A 14799-nucleotide genomic window follows, 5' to 3' on the forward strand; every position below is an offset into this window, starting at 1 on the left:
GATGTACTTTATGTCCGGATGCTGCACATGCATCTTCTTTCCTGTTGCTATATTCAAGAGCATTCTCATTGAAGTGGCTTTTCTCCATATTTCTGCTTCTTCTGCAGGTTTTCTTGGTATGTCTTCCCATATGGAAGGCTCTGGTATAGCTTCTGCCTTTGCTAGGTAAGAAAGTCTTCTTGGTACGATCTGGTTTGATCACACTTGGCTCTGCAGCCCCTTCTTTAGACTCTGCAGGTGTCATGGGTGTTGTCCGTAGTGCTCAGATGCACACATGTGGGTCATGCAGGCACTCTCCAGATACCAAATATAACTTTTTGTGGCCCCTTGTGTTACTATGAAAATTTATTCAATGGTGGCTTTGGAGCTTTCTTTTTTTCACTCTGGGAAAGGCATCTCTTTGTTTAAAGACAATGGAATTCCTCTTTAAGTGGCCTGGCTTCCCACAGAGGTGACAAACAATTCCACCTTTGTTATTTACATTCAAAGCCATCTGATCAGCATTGAGCTTAAATTCTGTCAGACTGTTCAAATTTTCTGTTGGTATGTTTCCTCAAGCTGATTCATAACTTCAGTGAGGGACAGATCACTCTTAAATTCATTCTGAGACACTATATTTTTATGTCTCTGGCAGGCTTATTAATAGCAACACAATCAGATTTTGATAAAAGTTTGCTTTCCTAAACTCTTCAGCCATTCAGCAAATCCAAGCATCTTGTCCAAATGATGATGTAAATTACCCCATTTTTCATCTTAGTTCTGAAAAGTTTATTTTGTAGAGGAATTTATGTGTAGTCTTTCTAGCTCACACCATTCATGGCTGTTGGGATCTGAATTAACTCAACACATTTGTCAGTTAAACCCTTGATTATGGTCCCTCTTGCCTTTTCATTATTGGTCCCAGGTTCTGTTTTGCTGGGTCATCATCTTCTGGTTGGGAATCCTGGATAACATCTGATAATCCTGTTTCGAGAAGACGACTCTTCATTCCTTCTCTCCACATTAGATAACTATTCTTTGTGAGCCTAACTATTAAGTGAACATGCTGTGCACCATAGGAAGTCACCATCTCTGTTCCTTTGTTTTTAATCTGCTCATGCCAAGAGCCTCTGGTGATCTTTCTACCTTTAATCAAAGATGTGTTTAATCTGGGACACCATAAACCCGTGCTGGCAGAGTAATTAAGACAGCAGTAGTGCACAACCTTGGAGAAGCCAATGGCAAACCACCCCATTAACAAGTCTGCCATAAAAACATCATGATGTGACATCACTCGAGTCGCAAATGACTGGTGCTTACACAAGGGACTACCTTTACCTTTTAGCGCACAACCTGATTAAAGAGTAGATAAAGGTTTATTTAGGAATTAACATACTTGATAGGAAAGAGAGAGAGAGAGATAGCTTTTTGCAGTGATGATCCAAACAGTAGCCAATTGACCTCTGCCAACAGAGCAACCAGTGTGCAAACCCAGGGACCATCTCAATGGTTACATGGTAGGGATTGCATTTTTTCCAGCAATTCAGTCCAGGGAAACTGAAGAGGGGCTTTGGCTCAGTGGTGGAACATTTGCTTGTCATACAGAAGGTCCCAGGTTCAAACCCTGGCATCTCCAGTTAAAAAATATGGCAGTAGGTGATGTGAAAGGCCCCTGAATGGAAAGTAGCTGCCAGTGTGAGCAGACAGTATCTACTTTGATGGACCAAGGGCCTGATTCAATATAAGGCAGCTTTCATACAGGAAATGCAACTGACTCCACTGTGTATGCTAGCTAAAGAATTATTTGGAAGTATTGCCATCTAGAAAGCCTCAAATGTGTTGACAGTTGCGGATTGCATTTTTTTTTACACTGTTTGCCCTTACTCCCTTTCTCTCTCAAACCATCTCGACGGCTAGCCAGAGCTTGCAATATTTTCAAACAACTGACCCCTCAGGATTGTTTTTAACCTACTGAGCAACCCAAAGGAAAGAACAGAAAAATCTTAAGATATTTTTATTTGTAGGAGAAGCTTCCAAAGTTACGGGAAAGTGACAGTCACATTCTGGCTCCATCTCTGATGGAGTCCCATGGAAATAAATGGTGATACCAATGGGGCATGTGCAGAACTTCACAACCAAAGGGCTTCGTGAGTTCCACCTGGAAACACAACACCAGCAGATGCAGCAATCATGCCAGCCTCAGTTTCTTGGCATTCAGTGATCCGACATGCTTTCTTTTAAAATCACCAACAAAACTACCATAAATTATACAGGAAAATTTCATCGGGTGATTGCCAGCTGGTTGTTTACTTTCATTCCCTGTGCAATTTTGCATTTTAAGTGGACGATGGCAGGAACAGTTCATTGAAAGATGTTATAAGTCTGTAATAAGATTTCTCGTCATCTGTCAGCCCAGCATTGCCTGGCCGAACAACAATTGCTACATGAATGTCAGCTTCTTCTGCAGCATCAGCCTCTGAAGAGAAGAAAAGACCCATAGCTAGTCAATTATTTATAACATTTATGTCCCACCTTTCTGCCCAGTAAGGGTGAGCAACTAAAACCTAGTCCACTGCTCCATGGTTGTCATCTATCCCAACCAGTAATATGTAGGCTTGGGACTGATCCGGAAACTCCAGCTGGCACAAAATGCAGCAGCATGGCTGTTAACTGCAATGCCTTTCCGGGCAGGCATTCAACTGATGTTGCGCCAATAGAACTGGCTAGCAATTGAGTACCGGATCCGCTTCAAGGTTCTAGTACTGACGTTTAACACCTTACATGGTCTGGGACCAACATATCTGAGGGATTGCCTTTCCCCATATATGCCCCGGAGGCAGGGTCAGCTCACTCACTAGGCAAACTAGGCGACTGCCTAGGGCACTGGGAAGGTGGGGCGTCGAATTGGGCTCCCCCCCTTTCCCGGTGCCCCAGGCAAGCACTTAGTTTTGCCTGCCTCCTCCACCCACTGCTGCCCCTCCTTTCCCTTCCCATCCCTTCACCTCCCCCTCCCCCCACATCCCTTCCTGAGGGTGCCGCACCAAGGTGTAGCACTTGCCCATCCCCTCCTTTCCTTCTCCCCAACCTGTGCAATCAGAGCACGCCGCACCAGGGCCCGACATACATTGCGGTCGGCAGGGCCCAGGTGTGGCATGCTCTGATTGGTGGGGAGGGCAGGCGACAGGAAGGGAAGGAGGGGTGGGTGGCCACCACAGTGCCCTGGGAGGGGAGTATGACGGAGCGCGGTGCTGCGCTGCAGTTCTGGGGGGGCAGCGGGGGGCACCTGCCTGAGGCACCATGCACCCTTGGGATGGCGCTGCTCGGAGGTCGTTGTGATCTGCTACACAGCACCCCCAACCACTCCTGGCCTGAAGGATGTCCGACTTGCCTGGGCCAGGGCTTTCTTGGCCCTGGCCGCTGCCTGGTGGAATCAGCTCCAGTTGGTGTCAGACAACTCTCTCCAGTTGGTGTCAGACAAGCCAAGATGGGTTTACCCTATTTCCCCAGAAACATTACTGAATGGGTCAAAGCTGAAATATGCAAGCAGTGCAGCCAGGCTGACCCAAGGACTAAAAGTGTGGGGGCCGAGTGCGTCTCCCTGGGGAGGTTATACAAGATTCTGCCAGTTCTCCTCCACTGGGGTAGAGGGGAAGGTCTTTCCTGACTCCCATAACTTTGAAGTTCACCTTCAGGTACGCCTTCTGAAATAAGGGCAACAGGGAGACAGACAGCCTTCCTACCTCGAGTGACATCTGTCAAAAACAGGATGTTGTTTGGAGAACACCCAATGCTTGCGGCAATCCGTTGGTAACTCTCGCTGTCAACTTTGGAGCCAATTTTGGTGTCAAAGTGGCCATCGAAGAGCTGTAAGATTTCCATAAGGAGGAAGAAGAGAGTAGGGGTCAAGGCGTGCTTGTAGGAAGGAGTGAAATTCTGAACATGAAGAACAAAGTCGATTACAGCAGGGGGCTGCCTAAGAGATGCAGCAACATTCTAGTCCTGAGTGCAAATTCCAGTGAATGCAGTGGCTACTAGCTGTGATGAGAGAATGGCATGGAGGCACATAACGATGCTGTACTACTAAGCCAAGAAACAAAAAACAAATCTGTGTGTTGAGATACTACAATTTTTTTAAAAAAAATACCATAACTATATGTATAACCACATTACTACTAAGCTAGGCAGACCTGGCTCACTAAGCTGACCGAGGGTCAAAACAGACTTAATGCTGAGGATCCAGATATAAAACCGAGTAGGCAAAAGAAACTATTGGGCTGCAGCTGACATTCTGGCTCAGGGGCTTGACTGAGTATGTATGTGTTTGAAGGGGAGGTAGATCTCCTCCAGGAACAATTGGAAAGCCACTTCCTAGGTGAAAAGAAAGATAGGCAATGTTATGATCATCCTTTCTCTGCCCACGGTTTAAAGCAGAGAGATGGCCCAGGCTAGCTTGCTCCTGGAACCTATGCTGGGTCAGCCCTGGTTAGTACTTGGATGAGAGGCCACCAAGGAAGACTCTGCAGAGGCAGACAATGGCAAACCACCTCTGTTTTGCTCTTGCCTTGAAAACCATATGGAATCACCATAAGTCAGCTGCTTTGCACCACCACCATGTGTGTGTGTGTGTGTGGGGGGGTACATTTCCAATAGGGGACATGCATGGAGCAGCCTAAATAACTCAAGGTAGGGCAACAGATCTCAGAAAGCTAAGCGAGATCAGCCCTGGTGAGTACTTGGATGGGAGACTCCCAAGGTAGTCCAGGGCTGCTATGCTGAGAGAGGCAATAGCAGATCATGTGTGAACACCTCTTGCCTTGAAAACCCACGAAGGGTTGCCAAAAGTCAGATGTGACTTGATGGAACTGAATTATTCTTCCCCCTACGGAACCTCCAAGCTTTTCAGATACAGTACTAGAACTATGGAGAGCTACAACACGTGTAGTTCAACACTTGGAGATTATCTAAGCCTGGGCCTGGTGAGAATGCAGCTCTTCTATGCTTGAGAGGTGACAACCGCTGTTATTTTGAAGAGACAGAGTAGCAGGAAAGAAAACAATCAACGTTCTACCTACCTCTAAAATATTACCTTCGGTCGAGTGTTGAAACAAGAGCTTTTGTGCCTCCATGCTCCCGGAGGAATAAACATAAATCTTCATTCCTCTTTCTCTCCACTTCCGAATGGCTGGCACCACATCCTCAAAAAACCTGTAACAGAGTACCATGGCAGGTCAGCAGAAAGCAACATCCCTTGAATTCCCTCCGAAAACCCATTTGAATTTTTGTTCTATTAGAATTTTCCTGAATTCATTCTCGCATTCTTGGTGTTTGGGAGGCAACAAAGGATGGGTTTATGGAGCTCCTCCTGATGGCATCTGATAGGTTTTGGCCACTGTGGGACACAGGGTGTTGGACTGTATGGACCACTGGCCTGATCCAACATGGCTTCTCTTATTTAGCCACAATGCTAGTTTCAGGAAGTTCTGCAGTGAGCATCAAGTCAAAGTTTTGGAACACCAGTCCCCAACTAAGAATACATTGGTGTGGGGTCATTTTTCAGACAGAAGCAATGGAGGAGAGTGTGTTTAATTCTTTCTCTGTCTGCTATGTTCTTCCACAACGGTTCCTCTCCCACCCCAGCTCTTTGGCTCCTATTTCCCCCTCAGCTGTGCACCAAAACTAGAAATAAGCACACTGGGGACTAAATGGCAGAGGGAAAAGTGATAGGCAGGAAATATGAAATACCTTCCCTTGCCATTTAGCTCTTGAAAATGTTTCCACCCCATCTCTGAAGTCCCATATCTCAAGTATAATCTAGTGTAGCGCAGTGATTAGAGAGTTAGACTAGGTTCTGAAAGACCCAGGTTCAATTCCCAGCTCTGGCACAGAAACTTAAGTAACCTTGGGCCAGTCATTCATTCTTAATCTAGCCTATCTCACAGGGTTGTCGTGAGGATAAAACATGAGAATGACGGAAGCCACTTTGGGTCCCTATCGGGGAGAAAGGTGGAGTTTCAATGAAGCAAATAAATCAATGAAGATACACACTTCAAGCCATCCCACTGACTTCCGTTACTGCAAAGCAAATGTAAGGGGCTGGTATCTGAAGCAAGCTAGGGTGATCTTTACAGAGTATAAACCAGTTTTGTTAGATTAATTTAGGGGGAAGGGCTGTGGCTCAGTGGAAAAGCCACTGCTTTGCATGCAAAAGGTCCCAGATTTGATCCTTGGCATCTCCAGTTAAAAGGACCAGGCTGTAGGTGATGGGAAAGACCTCCGCCTGAGAACCTGGAGAGCTGCTGCTAATCTGAGAACACAATACTGACCCTGATGGACCAAAAAGCCTGATTCAGTATAAGGCAGGATAAAGGGAGGAGGAGAGGAGAGAGATCAGCCTTCAGGATTATATACGGGAGTTCAACAAACTGGATACTCACTCTCCCTTCACACAACCGTTTTCGTAGGCTGCTCTCCATATGTGTCCCTGGAGCTGTTTCAAGGCTGTGGATTTTCTGTCTGAAGACATCTGCCAGTGAACGTTGTCTATGACAGCCTGGATAACACGCTCAATCTCTTCTTCGCCATCCCTGGTTTCCAGTGGGATAGGCACAACCCCATCCATGTGAGAATCCTCTTCAGCCTGTGAAACAGAGAACAGAAGGTAACACGATACCAGCAGCAGTCTCTTTCAAAGGCCTGTTACATCTTATTCTATGCAGTGCAACCTTATAAAAAGACTAACAAGAAATAAAAATGTGTAGTGTGCTTCTCCATATCATGCTTATTCTGAGTGCGATTAAAATACTCAGACACAAGGCTTAAATCATGGGAAACAAAGGAAAATTCACATTCTCTAGTCCCTTGATGCCTTGACTTGGTTGCATCAGTGCTTAGTTCTTATAGCCCCTTTCTTACACACCCAAGGAAATGCTGATTTTAGGGCCAGTCTGAAATTTTTCTCCAGGCCAGATTGGCAAGGGATTCTGGAGGTTTCTGCCTGGGCATGGAGCAGGGGTTACTGCCACTCACGGGGGATGTATGTGTGTGGGAGAGGCATTTGTGAATTTCCTGCGTTGTGCAGGAGATTGGACTAGATGACCTGGAGATCCCTTCCAACTCTTATGATTTCTCAGTCACCAGTCTGTCACTAACCAAGGTACCAGACTGACATCTGGTGGTGGGACAGGGAAGTCCCTGGATTTTGTACTCAGCTGCCTTTTTCTCAAGATCAAGATGGGTAGCCCTGTTTGTCCATCTGTAGCAGCAGAAAAGAGCAAGAGTCCAGTAGCACATTAAAAAACAGCAAAATTTGTGGCAGGGGAGGAGCTTTAGGAGTTGCTGCTCATTTATTCAGATCAGAGGTGGGTTGTCATTGCCTGGCTCTGTGTACCACCCTTGGACTTCCTTGGTGGTCTCCCATCCAAGTACTAATCAGGGTCGATCCTGCTTAGCTTTCAAGATCTGAAAACACTGGGCTAGCCTGGGCCATCCAGGGCAGGGCTGTAAATGCACTGAAGTTTTTTTTTAAACAGAAAGTGGAAAAAAGAAAAAATTCAAAGTATCCTACCTGTTTCCTCAGAAGGCCAACGTCCTGTTGACACTCCTCCTCTTCCCAATGTCTTCGCAAGTAATCTTTGATGTTGTCTTTGACGTAAGGAAACAAGATGTCCTAGGGATACAAAAAACAAAAACAACAGTTGATAGGCGGCCAGTGTTTTTTACTAGTCCAGATCTTCTGTGGCACATTAAGGGCTGTGAAAGAAATTATATACCCAGAGATGGTGCTCAGCAGAATCTGAAAACAGGTATACAGTGGATATTTTAAAGTCTTAAATAACAGTGAAGTGTCAAAACAGCACCTTCAAGAAATCTAGTTCACCCTTCTTGGAGCCAGCGTGATATAGTGGTTAAGAGTGGCATTCTCTAAACTGGAAAGCAGGGTTTGATTCCCTACTCCTCTATATGAAGCCAGCTGGGTGACCTTGGGCCAGTCACCATTCCCTCAGCACTCTCTCAGCCCCACTGCCTTACAAGACGTCTGTTGTGGGGAGAGGAAGGGAAGGTGATTGTAAGCTGCTCTGAAACTCCTTCAGGTAGTGAAGGGCAGGGTTTAAACCCAACTCTTCTTCAGTTTCAGAATCCAGGTGGGGGAAAACCGCATGACTGGATGGTTAAAAATTGCCTGTGGAAGGGTATCATGTCAAGGGTTAATGTTTTAGGGTTCTCTAGAGGTAGGCTGATGTGTCACCAGTGACCAAGATAATTCATACCACAGTATGGGTGTGGAAGTTGGACTGTGAAGAAAGCTGAGAGGAAGAAAATGGATTCATTTGAAATATGGTGCTGGAGGAGGGCTTTCAGGATACCATGGACCATCAAAAAACACAAGTGAGTTCTAGATTTAATCAAGCCTGAACTCTCCCTAGAGGCTAAAATAACTAAACTAAGTCCTTGGTCGCATTATGAGAGACAATAGTCACTGGAAAAGGCAAGAAGAAGGTGCTCCCAAGGAGACTTTGATGGATGGAGGAGGGGTGTGCATCTCAAGTACTCCAGAAAAGTTTTGGCAAAAGTGTACCACCAAAAGACAAAAAAGTGAGTTCTAAGTGGGATCAAATCAACCTGAACTCTCCCTGGAAGCTAAAATGACTAAACTGAGGCTCCTGTATTTTAGTCACATTACAAGAAGACAAGAGTCACTGGAAAAGGCAATCACACTAGAGAAAAATGTTAAGCAAAAGAAATAGAGGAAGACCCAACATGAGGAATTTACTTGATCAAGGAAGCCTAAGCAAGGCTGTTAACAGTAGGATGTTCTGGAGGACATTAACTCATAGGATCAATTTCAGTTGGAAGCGACGGCACCACTCTCTCTCTCACACACACACACACACACACACACAGAGGTAAGTAGCTTTCCAACATGCTGTGTAACAGGCACCAAAACAGACCCTACCTCAAAAACATGGTAAGATAGTAGGATACAGAGAGTTCACACCCAATACCAATTGTGCTTGTATTCCACACAAAAGGTTTAAAAAAAAAAACAACACATAACAAATCAGGTGTAGGAAAAAAGGGATCACGATGAAGAGAAGAATGGAAAAACAGCAAACTGATCATGGAGTTAGTCTGGCACCCTCGCTTTAACTACAGGTAGAAATGACAGTCATTAAAGTACATTTCATTAGTGTGGAACCAATCTTAGTGTTCTTCATCGGGGATGTAGTATGCCACCTATAATCCAATCCTGCGTTAAAAAACACACAACAGATTTGTTTCTTCGATTCCTCCTCCCCCACACTAATTTTCTGCAGTTTCTGATATCAGCAACACAGCAATATTGGCAAAGACAAAGCTTTCCAGCGGTGGCTTTCAAATGGTCTTTCCATTACACGCACCACTGAATGCAGAACTGGCGAACAAGAGGCTTATATAGCTGTTACCACAGAGGATCAGAAAAGGTTCCAGGTTAAAGCACATCTATATCAGGAGCTGTCAATGTAAACAGAGAACGAAAAGCTGACACTTGAGTACATGGTCCAGGAAGAAGGTATTCACTAAAGGGGACCTTCAGGCCATCTAGGCAAGGGCGGGGGGTGGGGGGGGAGTTGGCTATTGCTGCTTTACAATTAACTCAAAACAATTCTTCTCACAAGACAAGGTAGCCAGATTTGTCTGCAGCAGAACAGTTAGATTCAAGACCAGTTGCACCTTAGAGACTAACAAGAATTTCAGGACATAAGCTGTCCAGAGTCACAGCTGCCTTGCTCAAAAACAAGAGACTTCTGAGAAGGATCCACTCACTGCTGGATATCATGCTAGCATAATCCTTCACACTGTCTGATAGGAAAATTCAGGTCGAGGATTACAATAGAATGATCTCCAACAATGTGTGGATCTTCTCCTGATATTCAGAATTTAGCTGAGAGAGACATTCCAGAAATGACTGAGCTGACATTTGAACCAGTTTTCTCAGATCATAGCTCATGCTCTTAACTCTTGCAGCACAATAGCTCTCATTTAAGAAGACCTGTGCATTTACTGCCCTATTGTTGACCATCCAGAGGAGCTAGTTGGCAACTGTGAGAGACAGGATGCTGGACTTGATGGACCATTGGTCTGATCCAGAAGGTCTCTTTTGCTCTTACTGCTGGCTCAATGGAACTTCTTAGCATGTGGCAATTGCCTGTGAAGATAGTGATAACCATGATTACGGATTACTACATTCTTAGCCGCCTTTTGTATGCAATCCAACATACATGCTCTGGCCGCTCACCCCACCCATTTCAAAAGAGCTTGCACTGAAAGGCTGAGTGTTGTATTTTTGAAGTTTTAATGTGAGTTTCCCTTAAAAAAAATGTTTTGGAGCCAAACTGAGGCACTAGCTCAAAAACATTTAGAAGGTTATCTTATCAGACTGACTTAAGACAGAAGGTCATTCCAGTCATCCATTTTGATCAGGCAAGGGTCAAAGATACCCACTACACTTCCAAATGTTCCTCTGGACATACCATCTCTGGTTCCTCTGCATGCAAAGGCAAAGTAGGACGCGAGTACACCACAATAAAGCGGGAAGCCTGAGGCACAAACTGTGACCTGGTTTTCCAGATACCTGATGTGACAGGTTGGCATATAAAATCCTGAACAAACTTGCTTAATTTCCATAGCAAGAATGCAAGTGGGGGAGATCATGTTGTAAAGAGAGATAGTGCCTTCTGTTTAGTACATTTCTCCCACATCTTTTGTCCAAGGAGCTCAGGATGGTACATATGCCTCTGTTTACCTCCCTTTTATCCTCAAAACAGCAGCTGGCCTGGCCCAGTGTTATCCAGCAAGCATCACGGTAGAGAGAGGATCTAAAATGGAATCTCTCAGATCTAAGTACAATGCTCTAACCACTACATCGCACCATCTTTCAAAAATGCAAATCTGTAGGAGACAATTCAGCTGTGGCTTCTCTTGTGGCACATCCTTTCACCAATTCTGTCCACTATCTGCTACAGCAGAACTCCAGTTTTGCCCCAAAGCAGGCAGGATAGGAGGGCAGGCAAAAGAACTGGGGCTAGAGAAACAGCAGCTGCCCTGTACTTTTTAAAGGAAAATACAACACCTCCTAGATCAACCTAGCCACATGAAATGCAAATTGTGCATGTGTGTAAAATGCCATTAGGTCACAGCCAACTTGTGGAAATCCTGTAGAATTTGCAAGGCAAGAGATGAGCAGAGGTGGTTTGCCATTTTCTGGCTCAACCCTTGACTTCCTTGGTATACTCACAAGGGCTGCTGACCCTGCTTAACTTCTGAGATCTGATGAGATCAGGCTAACCTGGGCCATCCAGATCAGGGTGCATGTGAATAGGAAGTTCATATTTTTGTATCCCACTCTTCCCCCCATTACATAAACCACAGAGCTATCCCCATTTAACCTCGGCCAACTACCTCAAGATGCAAGTCCAAGGACATCAATTTTTATCATCTGAGGGCTTGCTTCTGTTTTTTTAGACTGTTATGAGAACCTGGGTCTTGAGTTGACTGTTTTCTAGATCTGCCTGGTCTGTCCACATCCCCAGTCTCCGGATTTAGGTATCCACAGATGAGAACTGGATATACTCTGGGCTTTTTTTGTAGAAAAAGCTCAGCAGGGACTCATTTGCATATTAGGCCACACCCCTGACACCAAGCCAGCCAGAACTGGGTTCCTGCCCCCCCCCCAAGCCCTGGATATACTGACATCAAGAAATCAATGTCTACTAATAGAGCTGCTTCCACCATATTCAATTCTGCATTCTCCAAACATCAAAACACAAAGTAGTAAATTTTGGGTTTACAAAAGCAGTTTTCCATAGTTTTGCACTATAAAATAAGACAGCACAATTACACTTAAGAGAAAGGGTGACAATCTTTAAAAAGCAGGTGGGGGGGGGGGCAGTCCACTGAAGCTACTTTAGCCCAATCTCATCAGCTTTCAGAAGCTAAGCAGGATTGGCCCTGGTTAGTACTTGGATGGGAGACCACCAAGAAAGCCCTGGGTCACTTTGCAGGGGAACACAATGGCAAACCTCCACTGAATGTCTCTTGCCTTAAAAACTCTATGGGGTTGCCATAAATTGGATATGACTTTACTGCACTTTCCACCACCAAGCAAGGGCTGTGCCTAACACAGGCTCCCACCAAGAGAAGTCAGTCCCATTAAAGGTGCTGTCAATCCTAATCACATTTCATGAATACGAAACGTAACAGCAAGGGTCGGCCATTGCTGTCTGTCTAAAGGAACAAACCAAGCCTAGCCTTCAGGCTTGTCAGGATGCGAAAGGCAGGGAGCTGTTGAAGAAAAGCAGAAATTGTCTCAAAAAAAAAAAACCCGAAAAAGCAATGCCCATCTACATCATAGCTCAAAGTCATAGGCGCCTCCTTTTATTGCAGGGGGGAAAAGAGAGCCTTGCGGCGTATGAAAGCCTAACTACCTTTTATGTTCGACTCCGGGCATCCGATGAAAGGGGATCAGGCTCACGACAACGGGTGATAAAATGACGGTGCCCAAGGCTCTACTGCATTTTCAAATGGATCTGAGTCTAAGCTTTCGTCAACCAGCCCGCACCCTCCGCATCAGCTCCGCCTAGAAAAGCTGACTGTGGGTGATTCAGCCCAATCCTATGCACATGCGTCGACCCAAGCCATTCGGAATCCCGCTGGGGCTGTTGCACCGCGAGGAAGCGCGCAGCAGCCTCAGCCCGGCCCTAAACACACAGGGGACCGTTCCCCCAAAGACCTCACCTTGACAAACGCGATCGGGGTAGTCGTGCCTTCGATATCTAACAGGATGACGGTGACTTCTGCGGGGACCGTGAACCCCACCATGTCCGCCCCAGAACCGGAGACTGCTGCGGCAGGCGCACACACACAAAGACACGAGCAGAGCGGGGGCGCGCACCAAAGGAAACCTTCCAGCTCCCCGGCGGCTACCCAAGACGACTCGCCGAGCGCGCAACCGCTCCGGAGGAAGGCGTGGAGGCAGGAGACCCACGTGGGTGGAAGAGCGCTGGCCGCAGCGTCCGGATCCCCGCAACCGACCCCATTGGAGGATGGGAGAAAAGGGGAGGAGGCCGGATGGTTGTAATAGACGGCGGCGGGGGGAGACAGCCACCTTACAAAACTGGAGAGCGAGCGGCGCGCTTTTTGCGCGCAGCCGAAGTCTAGAATTACAGTTTAGGTGGAGTCCGATTTTAATATGTGCTTGCTGGACAGTGATTTTTCTAATGGGACTTGTTCGCGAGTTGGCATGTGTCAAGATTGCAGCTGTAGACTGTCACTCCCCCTTTCCCCGTGCGTTGCGTAGACAGCCGTCTTAGAGGAGGATGCGCGTGCAACATGCAATAACGGCCCAGAGAAGTTTTTAAAAAATGCATGGGTTGCAAAATCGCCGGAAGGCTTGTCCAATGCAGTGCGGCGTGCGGACTGTGCAACGTAAAGCCGCGGTTTACTTTTAAATAAAATAAAACTTCGCTTCGTGTACGCGCCGTGCATGCATGGTGGTTTTTGCAAGGGGAAATCGCTTCGGACTGTACTGGTCAAAACATTCCTTTGCTGCATTTGAATCGATGCACGCCACACAAACGAGTACGTTGTATGTAAGGCAGCCTCGGACGGCCATTTTCCTCCTCTGTTTAGTGGAAGGGAGGGATGGGAGAATAAATGCACCGCCTGCAGTAAAGGGAACGTCCTTTTCCTGGAGCGATTCAGAGGCAGGACAGTGAGCGGTTGTTAGAGAGACCACCCCGTTTATTAACTCGATGTAGGAGACGGTGGATGCGACAAAAACAATAGCTGAACGTTGTATGTGTCTGGCCTCCCTCTCTTTAAGGCAGGGCGCTATGTAAAACTCAAATTTTGCAATCTACCTCCCCTAAATGGGGGCATATTCTGCAATCTGTCTCCCCTAAACGGGGCATATTTTCCCTCTTCCAGGGGTTCTTGAAAGACACAAGAAGAGGCCATTTTGGGGTTGGGAGATTCCAGTGGAGGCTAGGGTTGCCAGGTCCAATTCAAGAAATATCTGGGGACTTTGGGGGTGGAGCCAGGAGACATTGGGGTGGAACCAGGAGCAAGGCTGTGACAAGCATAACTGAGCTCCAAAGGGAGTTCTGGCCATCAAACCTAAGGGACCCCACACCTTTTAAATGCCTTCCCTCAATTGGAAATAATGAAGGATAAGGGCACCTTTTTGGGGGGCTCACAGAATTGGACCCCCTGGTGCAATCTTTTTGAAACTTGGAGGATGTTTTGAGAAGAGGCACCGGATGCTATGCTGAAAATTTAGTGCATCTACCTCAAAAAACAGCCCCCCTCCCAGAGACCTGTGGAACAATTCTCCATTATACCCAATGGGAAATGGTCTCCATAGAGAATAATGGAGTGCCCAGCAGACATTTCCCTCCCTCCCCCCACTTTCTGATGACCCTAAAGCAGGGGGAGGGTTGCCAAACCAGGGGATCCCCTGCCTCCACCTGGGAATTGGCAACCCTAGTGACGGCTATGAGCATAGATGGCTACAAAAGAGCATTAGACACATCACTGCAGGATATCAGTGGCTACTAGCCATGGTGGCTAAAGGTAGCCTCCACATTCAGAGTAAGGAAACCTGTGAATCTCAGAGCCAGGAGGCAACATCCAGGGAAGGCCTGGCTTTCTCTGTCCTGTTGTTGGCCTTCCAGAGGAACTGTCTGGCCTGTTTGAGATGCAGGGATGCCAACCTCCATGTAGAACGTTACACCTCATCTCCAGACTACAGGGATCAGTTCCCTTGGAAGGTTTGGAGGGTGG

At 46.5% G+C, this 14799-nt stretch overlaps 1 protein-coding gene across 1 annotated transcript; it reads right to left on the bottom strand.

Moving 5' to 3' along the window:
- Positions 1-1978: 1978 nt before the first annotated feature.
- On the bottom strand, positions 1979-13068 carry ENOPH1 (enolase-phosphatase 1). Its single transcript, XM_060247130.1, has 6 exons — positions 12754-13068; positions 7544-7645; positions 6414-6616; positions 5052-5184; positions 3720-3843; positions 1979-2455 (listed from the first exon to the last, which is right to left on the bottom strand). Exons 1-6 carry the CDS (start codon positions 12835-12837, stop codon positions 2316-2318), a joined length of 786 nt encoding a protein of 261 aa, XP_060103113.1. The 5' UTR covers positions 12838-13068; the 3' UTR covers positions 1979-2315.
- Between the last annotated feature and the right edge of the window lie 1731 nt (positions 13069-14799).

Source organism: Heteronotia binoei, chromosome 9 (genome assembly GCF_032191835.1).
Source record: "Heteronotia binoei isolate CCM8104 ecotype False Entrance Well chromosome 9, APGP_CSIRO_Hbin_v1, whole genome shotgun sequence".
In the NCBI taxonomy this organism is placed as follows: Eukaryota; Metazoa; Chordata; class Lepidosauria; order Squamata; family Gekkonidae; genus Heteronotia; species Heteronotia binoei.